The sequence below is a fragment of the Cherax quadricarinatus genome, chromosome 22, assembly GCF_038502225.1.
Source record: "Cherax quadricarinatus isolate ZL_2023a chromosome 22, ASM3850222v1, whole genome shotgun sequence".
Classification (NCBI taxonomy): Eukaryota; Metazoa; Arthropoda; class Malacostraca; order Decapoda; family Parastacidae; genus Cherax; species Cherax quadricarinatus.
Window position 1 is genome coordinate 28,808,886 of NC_091313.1, and position 20,465 is coordinate 28,829,350.

General features: G+C 39.0%; 1 protein-coding gene across 5 annotated transcripts in view; it reads right to left on the bottom strand.

Annotated features, from left to right (window-relative positions):
- LOC128689582 (axotactin-like) overlaps positions 1-20,465 on the bottom strand; it is a 65,017-nt gene that overhangs the window by 21,350 nt on the left and 23,202 nt on the right. For all 5 annotated transcript variants that reach the window (XM_070087614.1, XM_070087613.1, XM_070087612.1 and 2 more), the window contains exons 8-33: positions 19,772-19,943; positions 19,201-19,319; positions 18,391-18,497; positions 17,652-17,855; positions 16,719-16,827; positions 16,128-16,343; positions 15,564-15,712; positions 15,273-15,437; positions 14,956-15,051; positions 14,183-14,315; positions 13,731-13,840; positions 13,044-13,164; positions 12,706-12,881; positions 12,151-12,261; positions 11,712-11,832; positions 10,716-10,913; positions 9,552-9,725; positions 8,715-8,937; positions 7,314-7,570; positions 6,701-6,970; positions 4,911-5,137; positions 4,378-4,516; positions 3,831-3,977; positions 2,179-2,332; positions 1,586-1,778; positions 364-517 (exon numbers count right to left, since the gene is read on the bottom strand). In XM_070087614.1, the coding sequence (XP_069943715.1) occupies positions 364-517; positions 1,586-1,778; positions 2,179-2,332; positions 3,831-3,977; positions 4,378-4,516; positions 4,911-5,137; positions 6,701-6,970; positions 7,314-7,570; positions 8,715-8,937; positions 9,552-9,725; positions 10,716-10,913; positions 11,712-11,832; positions 12,151-12,261; positions 12,706-12,881; positions 13,044-13,164; positions 13,731-13,840; positions 14,183-14,315; positions 14,956-15,051; positions 15,273-15,437; positions 15,564-15,712; positions 16,128-16,343; positions 16,719-16,827; positions 17,652-17,855; positions 18,391-18,497; positions 19,201-19,319; positions 19,772-19,943 (4,245 nt within the window). The remainder of the gene's footprint in view (positions 1-363; positions 518-1,585; positions 1,779-2,178; positions 2,333-3,830; positions 3,978-4,377; positions 4,517-4,910; positions 5,138-6,700; positions 6,971-7,313; positions 7,571-8,714; positions 8,938-9,551; positions 9,726-10,715; positions 10,914-11,711; positions 11,833-12,150; positions 12,262-12,705; positions 12,882-13,043; positions 13,165-13,730; positions 13,841-14,182; positions 14,316-14,955; positions 15,052-15,272; positions 15,438-15,563; positions 15,713-16,127; positions 16,344-16,718; positions 16,828-17,651; positions 17,856-18,390; positions 18,498-19,200; positions 19,320-19,771; positions 19,944-20,465) is intronic.

Genomic DNA, 20,465 nt, shown 5'->3' on the forward strand with positions numbered 1-20,465 from the left:
TTAGGTAAGTTTTCTAAGGTTCTTTTGGTACAAAATTATTAATTTTTACATTCACACAAATGAAAAAAAAATATATCTTTAAACTTACAAGAGAAAATTTTAGAAAGGACATAAGTATTAATGAGTTCGTGATAATTGATCAGTTTTACCTATTCGGCACGACATTATATATATAATATATATATATATATATATATATATATATATATATATATATATATATATATATATATATATATATATATATATATATATATATATATATATATAACCGGGCTAAAATAACACTGGTTCGAACCCCGGCTAGCTGCAGTTTGTTAATGCATAAAAACCACTAGTTCGTGATTTTGCGGTTCATCTTACTGGAAATGCATCCGTGGAAGTTATCATATCGACCCAGGCGATCGTCGATGCCTGCCTCGACTCCCCCCAGGTAGAGGCCCGTGGGCGTGGTCTTGACATTTGTCTCGCTCACGATGTTTCGTAACTGCAGCACATCTCGCTCCTCCCCGTCAACCTGCAAAGCACGAGCCCATATTGACGCTTCAACACTTGACAAGATAAAAGATGCGTTACAATATCGTGGATGAAACCATTTTCCAACTAGTCAACGTTGTGGAAGTAAAATAGATGATGATTTGGACCCCCTTCTCAGCTCACCTCCTGGAGAGCGAAACATTGCCATTATACTAACTTGATCATTGTCTGTGACAAACCGAAGCACATTTTTCCATGTTCTTCTCTCGGATAATGTTTATATAATATTACTTCGATATGATAATAACAAAAAGGCACAAAACCGTGACTGCAACATATTTTTTTTTAAATAGGGAGAGCTGTATGACTCTTGTGAGTTTAGCGCTTGGTTTTGATTATAATTTCAAATATGTAAAGATCATTAAAATCTATAATGATAATTACTGGAATTAAAGAAAAATCTTCACGAGTAATTTTTGATTTAATTTGAATATTTTTAATGAGAAATGACTGGTTTAAATTTTGAACAATCTAAAAAAAAAATCATATAAATAGTGAAGTTATGGCCAGAAACTACATAAAATACACCAGTTTCAACGGCGGCTGTCGTGGATTTTCGTAAATTATTCATTAATTCTGCCATGTTTTCATTTATTTGCCCCTGTATCATGGACCCTTAATAATAATATATACTCTCAAAAATAGTCTACCAACACTTTCGGATTCACCAGTAAACTGATTAGGTGAATATCAGACTACAATAGATTTAATCACAGAGGCATCAAGAGAAATGGCCAGATGTGGTCAAGCATGGCACGCAAGCTGGACGAGACTTGTATACTTATTCAACATATCTCGCTGAGATAATATCCAGGAAAAGAGGTAAACCTTGCAAGCTGCAGTGAATGAGCAACCAGCCTTCCCCAGCATGAGCAGCGAGAGTAGAAAAGCTTTCGAAAGCCTTCAAAGGCACATCAGCGCTGTATAGCCCTTGTGGCTTAGCGCTTCTTTTTGATTATAATAATAATTCAAAGGCACATCAGAAGTATACGAACCTCATTCGGCTGGCTCGGCTGCGTGTTAATATACTTTGCGTTGTTGTTCCTACCTTTATCGTCATCCCGTGCCTTGACTTCTCCGCGATAACGAAGTGTCTGTAGCCATCAAAGGCATTGAAGTTGTGGGCAGAGGGGTCGACCTCGGTGCCTAGGATCATGCCCTTACCCAGGTCAGACAGCTGAGTCTCCATCAGGAGGGAACCATTAGGCTCAATGGACACCAAAAAGTAGTCGTGGGCTGTTCTGAAGAAGTAGGTCGTTAACATTGGCTCTCTATTACGAGTTGCGGGAATAACAATATACCTCAGGAATATCTAGATAAGTTTTATAGGATGTAAGTCACTAGACCGCAGTCGGTACAACTTGCATTAATAATAATTTATTATATTTATTACTGTATTATAATTATCGTCATTATTGGTGGTGATCCTGTTTGATAAAGAAATGAGAGGGAAGCTCCAGTTCACTGGATCGAGACCTTTTCTCGAGAAGCAAGGCATTCCTTGTAGGGAAAGAGATTAATAAATGGCAGTAAAAGAAATAGAAGACTACAGGTAAACAAGAGCTGTTGATCCGAATTGATGGAGCCACCCTCCCTTTTCCAAAGGATAAAAAAAAAATGCAAAAACTGATGCAGACATACTGGAGGTCAGTGGAGCGCAGGAGAGCTACCAGCTGCGGCCGCGAGTGTCTAGTGGAGGCAGAGAAAGCCATCTCGAACCTGAAGTCCTTTTTGATAGGCGACGTTGCTGAATCTTGACTGATCCACTGACGCCCAGAGAAAGTGTATGCCGTCTCTGCCCGCCCAAGAATACGAGCGTTACTCTAGCAAAATCATTCTGTCGACATTACTGAAGAAGAGAGACAAGCGTAGAGAGAGCTTTTATTGTGGCAACATTTCACCTTGTGTCGAGCTTTATCAAGTCAGTGTGCGTGTTGACTTGATACATTTCTACACAGAGGGAGGAAACGTCACAATAAAAGATTGTTCTTCATCTGTGTCTTCTCTTCAAGAGTATTAAGTAATGTCTTATTCAGACTAAATCTCGCATGAACTTTTGTTTACACAGTTAAATAGTGCTAGTCTTTGTTTTGATAAAAACGTTTGTAATGGGAACACTAGTAGGAACGGACATTGATGGGAACATCCTGATGGGAACACACTGATGGGTACACACTGACGGGAACACCGCGAGACGTCACACTGAGTCTTTCAATACTAATTAGTTTAAGTTTAATTTGCATAATATCTCTGGTGTTCCTAGGCTTCCCATAGCTTCTCTGGACAGATACACAAGTATAGAGAAGGTGGAGAAAATGGTACTTAGATGCCAGTATTTAACCATCACTGTATCAGGTCTTACTGGCCTGAAAATGCGATTGTATTGGCGAAACCTCATTAATAAAGAAATAAATGGCATCCAAGTGTTATTTACTCCACCTTTGCTATACGAATCATGGCAACAGATATGAAATATGATGATAATGCCTAGCGTTATGAAATATAGAAGGGACTCACAAGTAAGGACCCACTAGGGGCGAGGGGGAAGTGGGAACTACACAGAAGAGTTGAAAACTAATGAATAATTATTTACTTTATAAAAAAAATGCTCTGAAAAATTATATAAAAAACATGTTTAAGAATAATAATATTGAATCTTTGTAGAAAGTTAATTTAGTCTACTTTCTAGAGAAGGAGTTAAATTTAGGAGTGTTGTAAATGAATGACAATGAACGTAACGAACGTAATCTTTGACTAATAAAAATGTGGATTGTAGAAACTGTCTCCTCCACCAATAACTTTAGCAAATCGTGATAAGTTTAATTGAAAATAGTTAAAAGAAATGGTTGTCTTTGCTGGTAATATTCAGGAAAATATGGATGTAGGATGTAGCAGGTGTTCTCGGTTATACTACACAGGTCCACACAACGCAAACAATGCCTACTTGTGTTTTTGATGTATGTTGGAGATAATGGTGTAGAACAAACCAATGTTCATCACAAATACGTAAAATATCCATGTGGCAGGTATGTGGATGTTGGACATACGTTTCCTTGTCTTTCAATTTAAGTATGACGAAGGGAGTGATTAACTGCATCTGGAAACAGCATTGATAGAGTAATTTCAAGTACGCCACGTGTATATTTACCCCCTTGAAAGTTTACTTATAGGCACTGCAGGTGCTCAACCAGCACTGCAGATAGGGCACAGCACTGCAGGTAGGGTATACCTTCTCCAGTGTACTTACCAATAAATATTCCAGGTGTCACATCGTGTCCATACAGTGTACTCACCAGCACTACAGGTTGGACCCGTGTAGGACGTGCCCACACAGTCACACTGAAAATTGTTGAAGTAGTGGAAGTCTTCAGTACAGATGCCATTGTTGAGGCATGGATGGTGGTCACATGCCATCGTGCAGTTCATTTTGATGCCATCCACTGCTTCCAGACATCAAGGAAGAAACAAGCGTGATTAGATGAGGCAGATGTGGTTGAATTACATAGATGGCGACCAATGAAAAGCAAATGGGTGAGTCACAAGTGGTCGAGTTAGACAAACATAGATATTTTCAGAATTTGAAGAAAAAAAACTACAACCTGCATATACTGATATGGCATATTGATTTTGTTAATTTTGAGAAAGTAAACTCCCATACACTCAATATAGTGTTTGATGAATTGGACACTTTAGGAACATATTGGAATATTAATAAAGATTCTCGTATGTTGCAAAGTGTTTAATTCTTCGACTTTTCGATTTTCTAAATCATTTATATCACAAAGTACTTGAATACTCTTCTGGGTAGGTGGATTCTCTCCCAGGAACGTGAACACTCACCTGGGTATGTGGAATTGAGGTAGAAGTCGGTGAGTGAAACGAAACTTGAACCAATTTTGAGGCCCCTGATGCAGCCCTCTATACCAGGGATGGATGAGTGTACATCGTACTGTATGTCGTTGGCTGAGCCAAGATATACCTGAGGAAAACAGCAGTTAGATGAGATCTTAGGTGTTAGCTGCACCTGCTTACCATAGGACGTACACACACACGGTAATCCATACAAGGTGATATACAGAACACCAAGAGGCATCTATTTCTTAGTGTACATTACTTGGAGTTTAATTTCTATTTTAGGGAGCAGAGAATCAACGACTATTACTGGACTGGTTACATGCAGCCTAATGAAGTATATGGAGCGCTGTTTAAATCTTCTTCATTTAGCTCTTATTGATAATAATAATAATAATAAAAATAATAATGACCCTGATATAGTTAAGCTTTAAACCTAATAAACCAACCCATCCATCTGACACACTCGAAAATATTCAGTTAAGATACAGAACCTTCAGGGAACAATAGAGAGCATTTACCTGGAAGAAATTCATGGGTTTGGTGGGAGAGTGTGGGTAGCGCACTATCTCAGGGAGAGGTTGGCTGCTTCCGAAGGGTAGCTGCTGGTACTCATTGTCCTGAAATAGCCGCACACCAGCATCGACAGATGCGTTGAAGAAGACACCGTTGGTGAGGATGCGCATGCTGGTGGAACTGGAGGTACGTTCCACTGACAGCTGCACAGACTGTCCCTTGTTAAACACCACTGTATGTAAAGGGTACATCAGCATTTGAGAGCGTTCATAGCCGTTGGGGTACATGCGTTCGAGTGAGTATATGCTGCCAGCATGAATACGTATTCATCTGTACATATGTGTGTTCGAGTGCATGCATTTTTTGGCGTGTGTGTGTTGGTTCTATCATATCATGTTCTCTTTAAATTTCGCCTTAACTAAAATAAATTAACACCAGTGGTGTATTTAAAAATCCAGGTCAGTGGTTTCCAACCTTTTCGAGATGGTAATAATAATAATATTAATAATAATAATAATAATACTAGAAACCTTTCCGAGTACAAGGAGTTTATATCTCTCACCCCAACAAGTTAATAGCTGTAATAACAAAAAACTATTAAGAATTTAGTAATAATCATGTGTGCCTTGGAAATAACTTAGCAGCCTTCCACGGGGGTCTGAGCTCCACAGGTCTTGAGACAGCCGCTCTAGGTGTTCAAAAAAAAAAAAAAAACTTTGTGATTGAGCTTTTTCCCAAATAATATTGACGGCTGCATCTAAAATTTAGGTTATAAAAAACGAGAATATGTTTATGTTTCAGACCATAAAAAACCTGGTATTTAAATTACAACATAAACGCAACATAAAATCTGGCCACGAAAATAATTCTTTAATTTTACAAGCCCGTCTTCGGATTCTTAAGTCAGTTATTAATAAAAAAAACATTAGAAATAAAATTAGTAATTACAGCATAAATATACGAGTTGATGAGGAAAAAAAAACAATGGGCCTTTCTTCCAGACATAAATATCATAAGTATTTGCATAAATCATAAGATGCGATCCCTGATCCAGCAGCTTTACGTCTGTAGATAAATCAGAAGAAAAGCTCTTACGAAGTTGCAAGAACTGTATGTATGATGTTGCAAGAACTGTATGTATGATGTTGCAAGAACTGTATGTATGATGTTGCAAGAACTGTATGTATGATGTTGCAAGAACTGTATGTATGATGTTGCAAGAACTGTATGTATGATGTTGCAAGAACTGTATGTATGATGTTGCAAGAACTGTATGTATGATGTTGCAAGAACTGTATGTATGATGTTGCAAGAACTGTATGTATAATGTTGCAAGAACTGTATATACGTATGTGTGATGTTTTTTGGTGGCAACGCTATCCTGTTGAATACTGACTTATACATTTTGATGGAATTCTGCTTAAGCATATATGTAAAATAACTAATATATTAATCCTTTGATTAGAGGATTTTTTATATCACCTATTACTTAGAAAAAATTTAGAAGATTTATACAATCAGTTCAGCGTTGAAATAAATATAAGAGAGTGAAGTTGTATGAAATCTAGTGTTGATTGTAATATCTGCATTAGTTAAGTGTTTATAAAATATCTTCAGTTTCTACCTTCATAATAGTGCAATACACACACACACACACACACACACACACACACACACACACACACACACACACACACACACACACACACACACACACACACACACACACACACACACACACACACACACGAAAACAAATAAAACAACCAGTAACCCCAGTTTATGGAACACTGACCACCGCTGTCAGCTGTCACCATGACCCGTTTGATTTCATAGCCATAGTTGAAGAGGAACACCACCTCGTTCTCCTGTGCCAGGTACAACTGAATGAAGTTGTGCAGGGAGTCGTAAGCGAAGAGGATGAGCCCCGTCTTAGAGTAAGTCCGGAAGTTGATAAGGAAGCTCTTCGTAAGCAGGTTATTTTCTCCAAGTTTGTTTATGTCGTTAGTGAAGTATTTCAACTTGGATTCCAATGTGGTAAAGGTAAGAGCATCCTCGTTGATGTCTGCAAATGCGATAGTATACGTAAATAAAAATTTTATACATAGATACGGTAAGTCGAGAAATGAGACACATATGTTGCATAAGTGTCTCATTTATCACACATTGATATGACTATTAGAGGCCGTCAGTAGGTAAAGAGGGTGTCCAGCAGCCCGAGTTTTTCTCCGGGAGTAGAAAAACTCTGAGAACTCATCAAAGATAAAGGCATATCAACATTTGCTCAACTTTAACTCCCTGTGCCTCAAGAATCATTGTTTAGTGGACAATATCTGTTCATGAACTGTCTCAGAAAAATACTGCATATCTTATATCTCTGTTTTATAGAAAATCAAATTTGTACTTACTAATTTCACAGTGCCTGCCAGAATGAGCGAAGGGATTCTTACAGACACACTCGTATGATCCCCAGTTTTCAGTGCACAATGCACCGTTCTTGCAGGGATTGGGTTCACAGGAGGGCGTGCAGCCAGAACTGACTCCATGAGCCGAAGCCCTGACGAATGCCTTCAGGTCCACCAGCTCATCATTAAGGGCCAATCCACGGATACAACCCACGAGTCCCTCCAGTCCATCCTTCTTGTCTTCCTCAGTAAGGAATTGCCTGAGAAGAAAGAAGCATAAGAAGAAAATACAAAGAAAAAAATCCTAGATGCATACAGACTTAAAAATTATAAATGACTGGTATATTTGGACGGAATGCTGGAAAAACCATCACAGTAATGCATGAACCACCACGATTTTAAGAACAGGTAATTATAATACTATTAATTTACAATTTATCACATTAATTTTTAGAACTATGCCATGTGAAATTGTAAATCCAGTGAGATTTCTATATGCTGCTTCAGTGCAAATACCCGAGCTAAAGTATTCTCACTACAAAATTCGCCTTGTTTACTACTGACCAGTTACTTGCTTATTTTCTGTCCTTATAGCAGTCTCCCTTCCATACAGTTGTGTGTGTGTGTGTGTGGGTAGCTACATGAAGTATTCAGAGTCTACGTTCTCAACGAGTTGTGTGTCCCACGCTACAGTGGGATAGCACATCTAGTAACATTAATACTTAAGGAAATATCTCATCCAGAGTGACAGAAACATCACTCTTACAATGAACTGACCCCTATTAACATCAATACTTACTGGGGGACGTGCTATAGCATTGGTAACGCGGTTATCGGACATATTTATGGTATCTCAAAACGTCCGATACGAACCGTTACTCTTAAATTATTAATTTTACAAGCGTGCTTAAAAATGTCAGCATTAACATTCTACCTAACGATTGAGACACTCTTTCTCTCTCTCTCTCTCTCTCTCTCTCTCTCTCTCTCTCTCTCTCTCTCTCTCTTTCTCACACACACACACACTATCGACAAGTCCCTTTGACAGCCAGTAACTAATATAACAGGCCAAGTAATGAATAATGACATCATTTAGGAGGAATTAGAAATTAGATTATCTAATATTCCTATGTTATTTGCTTCCCACTGTGCAATATATTGAACGAAGTCATTATTTTAAAAAATAAAAAACATAACGAAATTATCGGGGTTGTCCGAAAATTACGTACTGGTACCTGCAAAATTTATGGTATCGTCCCATATTTAGTACGTAGAAAAGGATGTCACCTATTAACATTACTTACAATGTCGCTTATTGACATCAGTACTTACAATGGGTTTGAGTTGGCACCTAGGAGCATCAGTACTCAATCAGGGATGGCACCTAGGAATAACAATACTTACGGAGGAATGGCACCTAGGAACATGGAACCATCGAGGACACCGAGGTTAACATCCTTCTCAATATCTATGAGATCTTCATCAGAGTTAACGACAAGTCGCAGCTGGTGGTCGTAGATATCAACAAGGAGCTGCTGCCAGCTGCCGGTGTTGAGGGGCCGCCTGGTGGAGAGGCGACTGCGGTGGAGCTGATTGCGGAAGCTGTACATGAACTCAATCTCCTTACCTGGATCGAAGAGAGTAACAAATGAGTTATTCTACTCATGTGGAAAATGAAAATGAAAGGTAATCAGGTACATAAAATTCGCTTTATGAAGACAATCCCCTAAGGGAAGAATTTGTCAGAGATCACAATGATCCGATGACAAATATAATAATTTTTAAGGTCGTGGCGCAGGATACACAGGGTACAGGTGTGTGAATGTTACCTGTAGCCACATGACTATATACGGGTTAACCTCAACTTTGTACCGACAAAGAAAAATCAGTACAATCCTGTAGCTTATACCATTCCTGGACGTGTTTTTCTTAACGATAGAAAATGTAAAGCTGGAAGCAGAGTCATATCAAGCTTTGAAATGGATTTTAAAAATTGCTTAATTCATGATATATCAATTTCCCATTTAATATTTTTTGCGTATTTTCCTAAAAGCTTATCTTTTAATTTTTTTTTTTTTGTATAACTGGTACAGGTTTAATGTTTGTTAATTACTTGCATAATTATTACATTCTCGGTGATGCAGTAAACACACAAGAGTTAAATAGCAACTATAAGAAGAAAAAAAATAGGTTTAACTTATAAATACCAAAGTATAAACAAGGAAGGGGCAAGCGGCTGACCTCCAACGAGAGAGATCTTGAAGGAGGCGTGGCTGGGGTGATAGGCAGGTTGGTAGGCAATGACCGCCCTCCTGGAGGTGGTCTTGAAGCTGAGGAAGAGACTACCTACTCGCCAGGCCGGCACCTCCAGGTAGCTGCCGCCCCTCCGGAAGCTCACAGTCTGTTCCTCCAAGGCTGTGAAGTAAGAGACCGTACCTGAGAAATACTTCAAATGTAAATCAATAAAGAGAGAATATTAGCTATAAGGAAGACAGGTTTAAAATTTAAGTTGGTTTAGGTTCAGGAGAGCTATATGAAGGTCTTTCCTCATCTTATAAACAAACTTGTTTACTTAAAAACGATCCATTTAAGATTATTATTTTTTATTGCTCTGAACACATTAACAATACATCTGTACTAAGCAAGCTCTGTCCATGGTGATGTGTCTTCTGTTAGTGCTTCATCACTCCACAACCTTTGTAACTTGCTCAGCTATCAAAACTTTGGAGTCCAGTCCCTGGACCAATTATGTACCTCTGTAATCTTTTGACTACCGCCCACAGGATGGGTATAGGGTGCATAATAAACATATTAAACTATTAAACTAAGCTCTCAGCACGTTTCTACAATAAAGATAGGTTTGTTTTATTTATCATCTTGTCGGTACTGTATACCACTGAAATAACAGTACTCTTGCTAAATGACTACGTATCTACCATCAGTTCAGGGGAAAACCTGACTGAGAAAAATTAGTCTGTCTCATACTTAGAGGACATTGGATCTAACCTTCATTACCCCTTGCATTAAATGTCTCACACGGGTTTTCTGCTTCTTATATATACATTATTACTAAACACATAAGTGTACCATGATTGCTACTAAATGAATTAATGCGAAGTTGAAGACATTTGAGAAGAAAATTTAAAAATGACCAGAGGGCTTTGACCAAATGGTAATGTACATCTAGGCTACGTATTTAATATTCTTCACACATTTTAACTTCGTCTTAACTTTCTCCTTTCTTCCCAAACGTAACATGATCAACCCCACACTTCCATTCCTTTCCAGTTGCCCCTATTGATTACCCCTTTCAATTGTCAACCATAACCCCCTTCCTCTGCTCTCCCACCACAAACCATCCACTCAAATCCATCCCTTCTCTATCCTTTTTCTCAAATGACATACCTTCCTTAGTACACTTGAGGGGATCAAGCGTGATGATTCCTTCAGTGTCCTCACGGGTTCCTGTTGGGTCCTGCAGGAAGACCATGGTGGTGATGGGCAAGTGACTGGGGTTTGTGATGATCGCCTTGTCTTCCCTTGGCAGTCCATCACCCACGTCACAGTTGCACGGCACCTCCTTATTGTAACAAGATTTCATATCTGTGGAGACAATTAGGTGAGTGCAGACAGTGTTCGTTTAGCGATTAGCGGAAAGGAAGAACGGAAGAGTCGAACCCCCATTGCTTCCCTGTACTGAATGACCTAGATATAGAGAAAAGTACTACTACTACTACTAATAATAATAATAATTATAATAATAATTATAATAATAATAGTAATAATAATATAATTATTATTAATCTCTGTGGAAACCTAGTGAAAGATTTTAACTACAGCCTTTTTTCCCTTGAATCGTTTGTGAGTTATTCTATGTTAACATTAATTTAAATGAGCCAATAACACAGACAAGTTAAAGTGAAATTCTTAATATTATTTTATAATGAAAAATTACCAGCTTGTGAAACAGATTTAACAATCTAGTTTAGAAGTGTGGCAATGTCATAATTTGGCGATAAGTTACAAAACAAGGTTTTATTCGGACACTGTTTGGCTGTGTATAAAGTTTGATTATGTTCTACACACAACAAACTTTGTTCCATTATAATAACTTGTTCTGCAGAGTTTGTCTTTTCGTCAGTGTTGGCGGTACGCCACTGGAGTCCGCCAAGTACTTTACTGAGGCAACAGTGGTAATCTAGTCACGGAAGGATAATCAAGAAGGATATTTCTCAACTCCTGCCCATCAAGAGGGATTACCTTTGAGATAGTGAGGGACTCTGGATAAAAAAAAAATACAGCTACCCTACACTTCCTTGGCGCATACAGGATTAACTTCCGTATGACTCAACATGTTACAGCGCATCTCCATAAAAATACTAATACTCAGCTACTGCTAACCTTTGCATGTACACAACCCAGGAGTTTTGGAACCAAAACTGGTGATGAACTTGTCAGATGGAGAAGAGAACCAGGTCCTGGTAGACAGCTTCAGGGGCGACCTTCGACAGTTGTATCTCATCTGAAAGCAGATAAATCCACCCTTTATACTCTGCAGCATTAATATTTCATGTCAAAATTCCCTTTAAGTCCATATATAAGGTCTTGAAAACCTTAAGTCATACTTGAAAGACTATCCTCTGAACAAATTATACTAGTCTTTCCTGAGGTTAATTCGTACTAAGTCAGCAGTTGGTATGTCGAGGCCATGTCAGTGGTTTCCTTTTGCCGAATTCTTCTATAGGTACAACGGCATCACTGAACGGGTTATTGTATGACAGACTAATTTTCCCTGACGAAGGCAAGAAAAATAGCAATCTCCCAAAATGTAGCCACGAACCTCTTGAGAGCAGGAGTTGGACTGGCTGATGATAACTTTTAGCATCTCGTCCGTAAAGTCTCTGTAGGACACCTTGAGCTGCAGGCTATCCATCCCTGGCCTCCGCACGTCCTACAAGAAAAAGTTTTAATGTTATATTAAATAATTTATATTTACTCTGGACTCAGTCCATAGCTACTATATTTTTTTTTTATTGTATATTAAAAACTGCCTTTTCTTGGCCATTTAAACTAATGCTACTGTTGTGAAGATTTTATTACTAGACTTTACCATTAATAGCAGTTTAACCGTCTATTTGCTTCTCATTATATTTACTCAGTAAATTAATATTCTGAAGCTTTAAACCAGCATGAAGATATCAGTCATAAAAATTCTTACCAGTCTGTGATCGAACTCAAAACTGAGTGTTAACTGACGTTAGAGACATAAGCCAAAAGACATCTGTATTACGAACCAAGTGACATTTTTCTGACATTAGCAATATTTCACAACAGACTCCTCCATAACATGAGAAATTTTCCCTAAGGATTACAGTACACCCGAACCAATACTCACGGAATTTTCTGGCAGGTTGTGTTCCACAATAGTAGTTGTTTCCAATGAAAACTCACTGAAGGAACACTTGACGAAAGCAGGCGGCAGAGGACCATTCCCATCTACATCAATCTTGTAGATACCTGAGATGTTGTAGCCAATCTGTCTGTACTGCTCACACGACTTCCTGTACAGTGCTGTGGAAAGATTTTTATGCCACTGTGAAAGATTTTCAGTGCTTATAAAGTCATACAATAAAAATACAGCATTTGTCCAGTAATAACCATTAAGAAATAATCATAATCATATAGCAAGTGATTAAGTTACCTGTATAAAGTACATCTTTTATCAACACTTACAGAAGTGACACGTCTTGCCAGTGTAACCAGTCCCTGAGCAGTTGCACTGAATTCCGTCCTTCACTACAGTACAAGTGGCTCCGTGTTCACATGAACCAGGCCTCTCACATGGACCCAGCACCTGCACACGTCAACATATGAAATAAACTAAATCTTGTATATAAAGAAAATCGATTGTACTATAAGACTAAGAAAATTTAATTAGAGAATATCAAATTACTGGAATTTTTACTCTGTACGTGGACTGTTGTTATAATTTTGTGAAGCAGTAAATTAAGAGGGTCATACAGACTCTGGAATTACGTAAAAAAAAAAGGAAAAAAAAAGGCTACGATTCAAGTATTCGTGTCGGATATTTTTTTCTAGAGAGAAAATATATTACGAAGCCTATTTGTCTATAAACTGTATACGATTTTTTTTTATAAATCAAAGACTTTTCACTTGAGACTTTCAGGAGGAACAACAAAGTTGTAGCTAAAAACATCCAGACCAAAACATTTTAGCTGACACAACGGGAATAAATTACTTTCAGCTGCAACTTTTTGGGCTCTTAAAGCACCTGCATGGAGCCAAATTATTTTTACTTTATTCATAAAGAAGCACTAAACACGGGAAATTATGCAGGACCTAAGAAAAGGTATGTGATTAGGATTGGTTCAATACCCTGGGTATCAAAGAAAAACCGACCTGGCAGTTGTCGAAGGTGACATCTTTGCTGACCAGCGGGGTACCCACGATGGATCGTATGTCAACTGTTTCTCCTCCCACCTCCACCTTCCTCAGACACCCTATGAATCCTGGAGAATATCTTTAATATTATATTCGCGGAGAAGTGCTAAACCCAGTGGGAGTCATACAACACCTGGGCAATGCAAGGTAATTAGGTTTAATCTAGGAAAGGAAGGGTAGTTCTCATTCCTTAGATTAACAGCCCCTCATCAGTACGTGCGGGGATGGATATGCAGTATAAGAAACATTAATATCAACACAGACTTGGACACAGTATCACTGTCCAATAACACAAGTGTTTCTTATGACCAGTTTAGAATACTATACTTTCATTTTTTTTTGGGGGGGGAACTAAGTAATGACAGGTGATAACAACAAACACAGACACTTCTTAAGAGCGAAGTTATCACCTGGGAATTCCTTGAGGATGCTGGCGCCGATGTTGATATGAGAGGAGAAAACCATAGTCCCAGGCATCTTCTTGGAGGCTGTCATCTGGTTCACTCTCATAATGATCAAGTCATTCTCGTAACGAATCTCCATCTGATCGACATTCGTAAAGTTTAGTCTAACGAACACCGACAACCACATGACAAATAAATGTCTTAAAGAATCCCAAACAAGATAATTTATATAATTAAATTCATGGGGATGGGGGGGGGAGAGAGAAGTGGAAATACTCTACCCATTGGATTCATACAGCACCTGAAGAGAATTGGGGGGATAAAAGAAGCGAGAATAGATCATTTTATAATCAAGAACTCAACAAGAAGAGAAGCGAAGACTTGTAAGAATATGGTTTATGTTTAAACATTTATTTGTCATCCATATATGCATTTATGTAATAAGATCACAGTAAACAGGTAATATCACAATATGCAAAACAACCACTGTGAAGAAATTGTGAAATTCGAAGTGCTTTCGTGATTTCTCACATTATCAAGGACCTTGATAATGTGAGAAGTCTCGAAACCACTTTGAAATTCACGAGTTTTTCACATTTGTTGTTTTGCATATGTATTTATGTAACTAAATCAAGGTGCTTCTTTTTCATTAATACATAGTACAGTCATTAAGAATTTCTCGTGCTGATTACACCTCACATTCGTCAAAAAATTTTATTCATTACTATTAATATATAAATGAATTACAAATGAACTACGAAACATCAGAAAAAACTCACATACTGCCAGTGGTCAATCTTAATTCTGCCATCGGGTTTAAGGTGAACAATGTTGTCGTGAACGTCAAAATACACATAGTTCTCATCGTGATGAATCTGTCGAAAACGGAGGAGGAAGGAAATATTAAGAACATATGAAAAAATGAGCAATGTAGTAAGCCTAGTGGCCCATGATAAACACACCTACACTACTCACTCAGCAAATACCTCTTATATGTTAATGATTCAACTAATCGCTTTCATGTATTTGTGAATCAGAAAATATTCACTTCCCACACACACACACACACACACATCAGTTACTCAGAAGTACTCACCTCCCACTCACTCCACGTGTTGAGAACGTACACGTAGCCCGAGGCGACGACACTTCGAGATATGGAGGGCCTGAAGGATATTAAAATCCGGTAGTTCTCAGGGTTGGGGTTCGTTAGCTTGATGCTAGCGCTCTCTGTCGACAGAGTGACTTGCACCATATCTTTCTGTGGGGAAGAGGAGGTCAATATGCTTGCTAAGAGGCTTGGAGGAGATAAATAAAGACGCACGCGATACTATGCTCTCTCTCATCACTGTGTCCGCTAGGTCATTCAAGTTTAAGTGTGTCTTACCTTATTGCATTTGGAGTCGAGAGGAGGCTGCTGGCTCATGCCGATGTAGCGTGTAGACTTGTTACCCTCCTTCAGCTGCTGTAGGATGCTGATGTCGTTGAAGAAGACGTTCTTCAGACAACCCATGAAGGAGTTGAGGGACCTCAGACCTGACGAGGTAAGCGAATAGGAGGAGGGTCAGAGGTGTTTGTGCACAGACATGATGATTCGGAGGATGGGAAAGTTGTGTCTTAGAGTAGGAAGAAGGGACTGATAGAGAGGTACTAGTGTATAAGGATATCTAGATTAGCTAATGTGCAAAGTTTATGGCGTATGAAGGGTATGGCGTTTACAGGCTGCATGTACAGGGTATGAAGTATGCAACTTATTGATTGTACGGGTTATAGAGCGGGCAAGTTATAATGTATATGATTTGGAGTGCGCCTGTAGTTTACGTTGAGAGTGTATAGAGTGTTGAGTACATAAAGCATGAACTATACAGGTTATGGAGTGTACATGTTTTGCAGTGTGCTATTACGGAGTGTACAAACGAGTTATGAAGAACACCTGTAGCTCTCAACTCACCCGGTGTATAGCACGTGTCCATGCAGGAAGCTTGATCGAGGAAACGGTTGTCATTGCCGCCACAGCCGGAGTAGTTGAAGGCGATGCAGGTGGCCGACTGAACGTCGTAGTAATAGCGTTGCTGAGGTGGCTGCTGTGGTTGGCATTCTTCCTGCTGTAGTTGCTTCTCCTCCTCCACTTCCTTGTGTGTGCCCTGGTCCTTAGGTAGCCCGCATACTGGAGGCATACACAGACACACACAAGGTGTTCATACAAGGTGGGCGTTATGCTGGTAATTTGCATGAGCAGGCAAGCGAAGAAGCATATACCCTCTCACACTCGTACAAAAACACAAACTCACACACACAATAAGATAGAAGGAGCAAGATATTCCTACTTGAAAAATAAAAGTAATTACTAAAAGCCATGGAGAAGACAGTGAGAGACCTGGAACAAGTAATAAGGGGAGCTAAAAATGAAAGATAGAAAGGTTTAGTAGGTGATGAAGGGGTAAGGAAAAATCATAGAATCTCAAGATGCTTACGCTTATCAACACGACACACATGAGGAAGGAGTTATATTGATTCGTAACAAACAAATCCAGGGACTTACAACGGCTGATACCCGGAGCGTTGCCTACGTAGAAGTCTGGGTCGAGATGCAGGTAGTGGACCTCCCCGGGGATAATGAGTGTCTTTTCCAGTTTGTCGTCCAGGTATACCTGAGTGGACAGATATGGAAGATTCAGTCATATGCAACTCATGTAGGTTAAAAACAAATTCTAACTTGTCTGTTCGTGTTTATATATACCTGTACACATGCAAGCGTGCTAGGACGTGAGAATACATTAAATATAGCAAATAATTAACAATAAACACAGTAAATTATGAATACAAAACAATAAGTGAACACTAGCACAAAACAGACCGTCGTGAGAATAGTCATTAAATACTGTATATATGGGCTTCATATAGGGCCTTCTTAAGCAAACTCTAAATCATGTAGCTTGTTTAAGACAATATCAGTGTTAAGTCCAAACATACACTATATTATTTTCTGTTTTGTTTCTGCTTTGTTCATTGTTAATTATCAGTAATCAACATTCCAAATTATCAGGAACAACCATAAGAAATCATCAAGAAACATAATAAATCATCTCCACTTCTAGTGGATATTTTAGCTCTGAAAGTTCGTATTATTTATTGTTTTAACGATCACAAAAATGCAAGGGTGAATTGCAGCCTTAATAACCCGTGTGCAGTCCATAGGCCTTCAACCTAATAAACTAGAAAGACACGTGAGCAAACACTAGAACATAGACAATGTTCGGTCCTGGGAACTTGATCACTTCTAACTTGATCACTTCTCTGGGTTAGAAATAATTAATGTCGCAGGAGCGAAACGTTTTCTGCTATATATATCCTAGTTTTTGCTTACGTGTCTTTTTAAACCAATTTATCGGTATAAAAAGATCACCACCCAATAAACTAAGCTAAATAAACTAAACTTTGAGGCACTTACTAGAGTTTCTCGTAACGAGCTCACCTTAAGTGTCTCGTGGTGGTGGACGAGAGTGAGTGTGTGCCAGTGTTCGAAGACCATCCTCTGCCCCACCTCAGCGCTCACTGCCCCGCCTCCGAGATCCACCTCCACGTAAATGCTTCCGGAGGAGGTGATGGAGGCTCCAACGTACTGCTTCTCCGGGTGCTCGGCCGTGGCGTGGAAGAGGATCGAGTCGGTGAACGTAGTCTGAGGAAGTGACAAACGGTTGGGGTGTAGAGCTTCTCTCTGTTTTTTGAGTCATAAATCTGAACTATTAGCGATCTCTTATTTTAATATTCTCCTCCACTTATTTCATTTCTATTGATTTTGTGACTCTCAGTGTCTTGATTTTTTAATAATTTATTTTTCAATGTATTTCTAAAAAGGAATACAGTTCTCATTTTTAAGCTCTCTCTAGTTTTTTCTTTCAAGTTTCTTAAACTTGCATCATTATTATATTCTATGTTATTTTAACCCTTCTTGTCTTTTTCATTAAACTCCATTAACCTCTTCCACTTTTTAACTCTACTGAATCTTAACTGTTTCACTCAGTTTACTTTTACTTATAAAATAAACATTCGGCAAGACTGCTGATACAGATAAAATCCCGGAAGCGCAATATGTAAAATCTTCCTATTGTAAGTAAATATTTATCCCTAACTTGATATTCCCAGCAGAGTAAATATATATATTACCCTTTTTTCATCATCCTTCACTGCCATGACCTCTGACCTGAACCGACCTTGAAATCGATGGAGATGAGGTCGTTGTAGGAGTGAACGCGGTCCATCCACTCGTAGAGGCGGTGGACCACGTAACCATCACTATGGAGGGTCAGTATTGGCGTCTCTGTCAAGTCGATAGGTTAGGTTAGGTAAGGTTTGTCAGGAAACAGTACATGTTGCCTTAGTCATATGATGAACCGCAGTTGGAAATTCGGTCAGATGACCGAAGCCTTCAGCTGGCTTACCCCTCCACTCCTTCGAAAATTATAGTTATTACTCATTATTCCTAGTACACATTACACCTTATATCAGCAGTTGTGAACTGTTATTCCTATTTTCATGTATTTAGAGGGATGAATTTTGGGAGGATCATTCCGGACAGAAAATGTTACGAGAGTGAAACAAGGACTGCGGTTTTGTTTTTAGTGATTTGAACCAGAAAATATTGCATAATGTTGATTTTCACAATTATTGGGAAGCGCAAAATCCGTAGGAGTTACACAGCCCGATGAGTATTATATACAAGGCAATAATTCTTTTATGGAATCTTAACCATTGTTTTCAAATGATAGAGATTCTCTGAATGATCAACAAACTTTTACTTCATATAAATAATAATAACAATTATGAGAGCAAGTAAGACTAATAACTTCTTAAATGCACTTTAAAAACGACTGAAGTAAATAAATAATTATATAAAAGTTAAATCATTAGCTCCAAACTTACTTGTAATATTGAATAAAAGATATCACAGAACAAGCTAAATTTGAGACAGCATTTCAATGGAGGTTAAATAAAATAAAGCAAAATTTACAAACTCTGAGTACCTGGGTTGGAGCAGCGAAGTCCGTCCTGGCCGCTGCCGAAGCAGCTGCAGGTGCTGTGGTCGAAGTGCTCCACGCACTGGGACGACGGCGAACACAGGTTCTTAAATCGGTCATTGCAGCTGCGTGGAGCAGACAGTTAGTATGGAGGATGGTAGAGGCAGTGTGTAGGGCGGTGTGATATAGACAGATCAAGCAGAGTGAGTAAATAACATTTTACCTGAGCGAACCTGAAAATTCTTGACACGTTAAGATAAACTGATGTGTTCAATAATAACCCACACGGAAACAAAAACCCAGAAGATTAAATGGTCTGTATATTTCGATCCTCTCCTGGGATCCTCTTTAGCAGAAGAGAATCACAGGAGGCGATAGAAATATGCAAATATTTTGAGTTTCTGTCTCCATGTGGGTTATTATTGAGCAATGACATGTGTTCTGACTTAGTTATCCAAAAAAATGATGTTCTGAGGTGCAGTCTCTCTCTATCTCTCTCTCTCTCTCTCTCTCTCTCTCTCTCTCTCTCTCTCTCCAGATATATAATTAAAACTCATGTTTACCATTGTTTTCTTACTTGTTACGGCAGTGTTCCGTGACTCCGTTGTACGAGGTGGTCCTTAGCACCTTGATGCGTGACATGTCTGCTTCAGTGTGTCCACTAGCCAGTCCCAGTTTCCTCATACACCCGTGGAACGGCACTATCCCTACCACCACATCCTCACTCTCAAGGTGACCCTTGGGCACTCCTGAAGTGGTTTGGGATGGTAAAAATCAAAATTTTTTCCCTATAATGAAAATAAATAACTGAAGTTATTCTTATCGGATTTTATGTAACATTTACAACCTATTATAGGTAGACGTGCTCTCTCCTAAAATCTTGCCATGGCCCACCTGAAATCTTGCCGTGGCCTCCCCTAAAATCTTGCCGTGTCCTACCCCTAAAAATCTTGCCGTGGGCCACCTGAAATATTGCCGTGGCATCAACGAAAATCTTGGCTCGGCCTCCCCTAAAATCTGGCCGTGGCCCCAATGGAGGACATGGCCTCCCAGTCTGAGACCCACTACTCTAGGAGACATACAGTTCCCAGTGAATGAGAGGTAATAAGGTTTGGTCCAAGGAAGGGGCGTAAAGCTGCAGTACCTTGCATCACGAACTCACTTCCAGCATGAAGGCCACTCCTACCTCTCACCTTTAAAGACTCCTAACTAGAGAATCATCCAGCCACAAATAACCAGGACTTAGGAGATTGAAGCTTATGGCCTGTGGG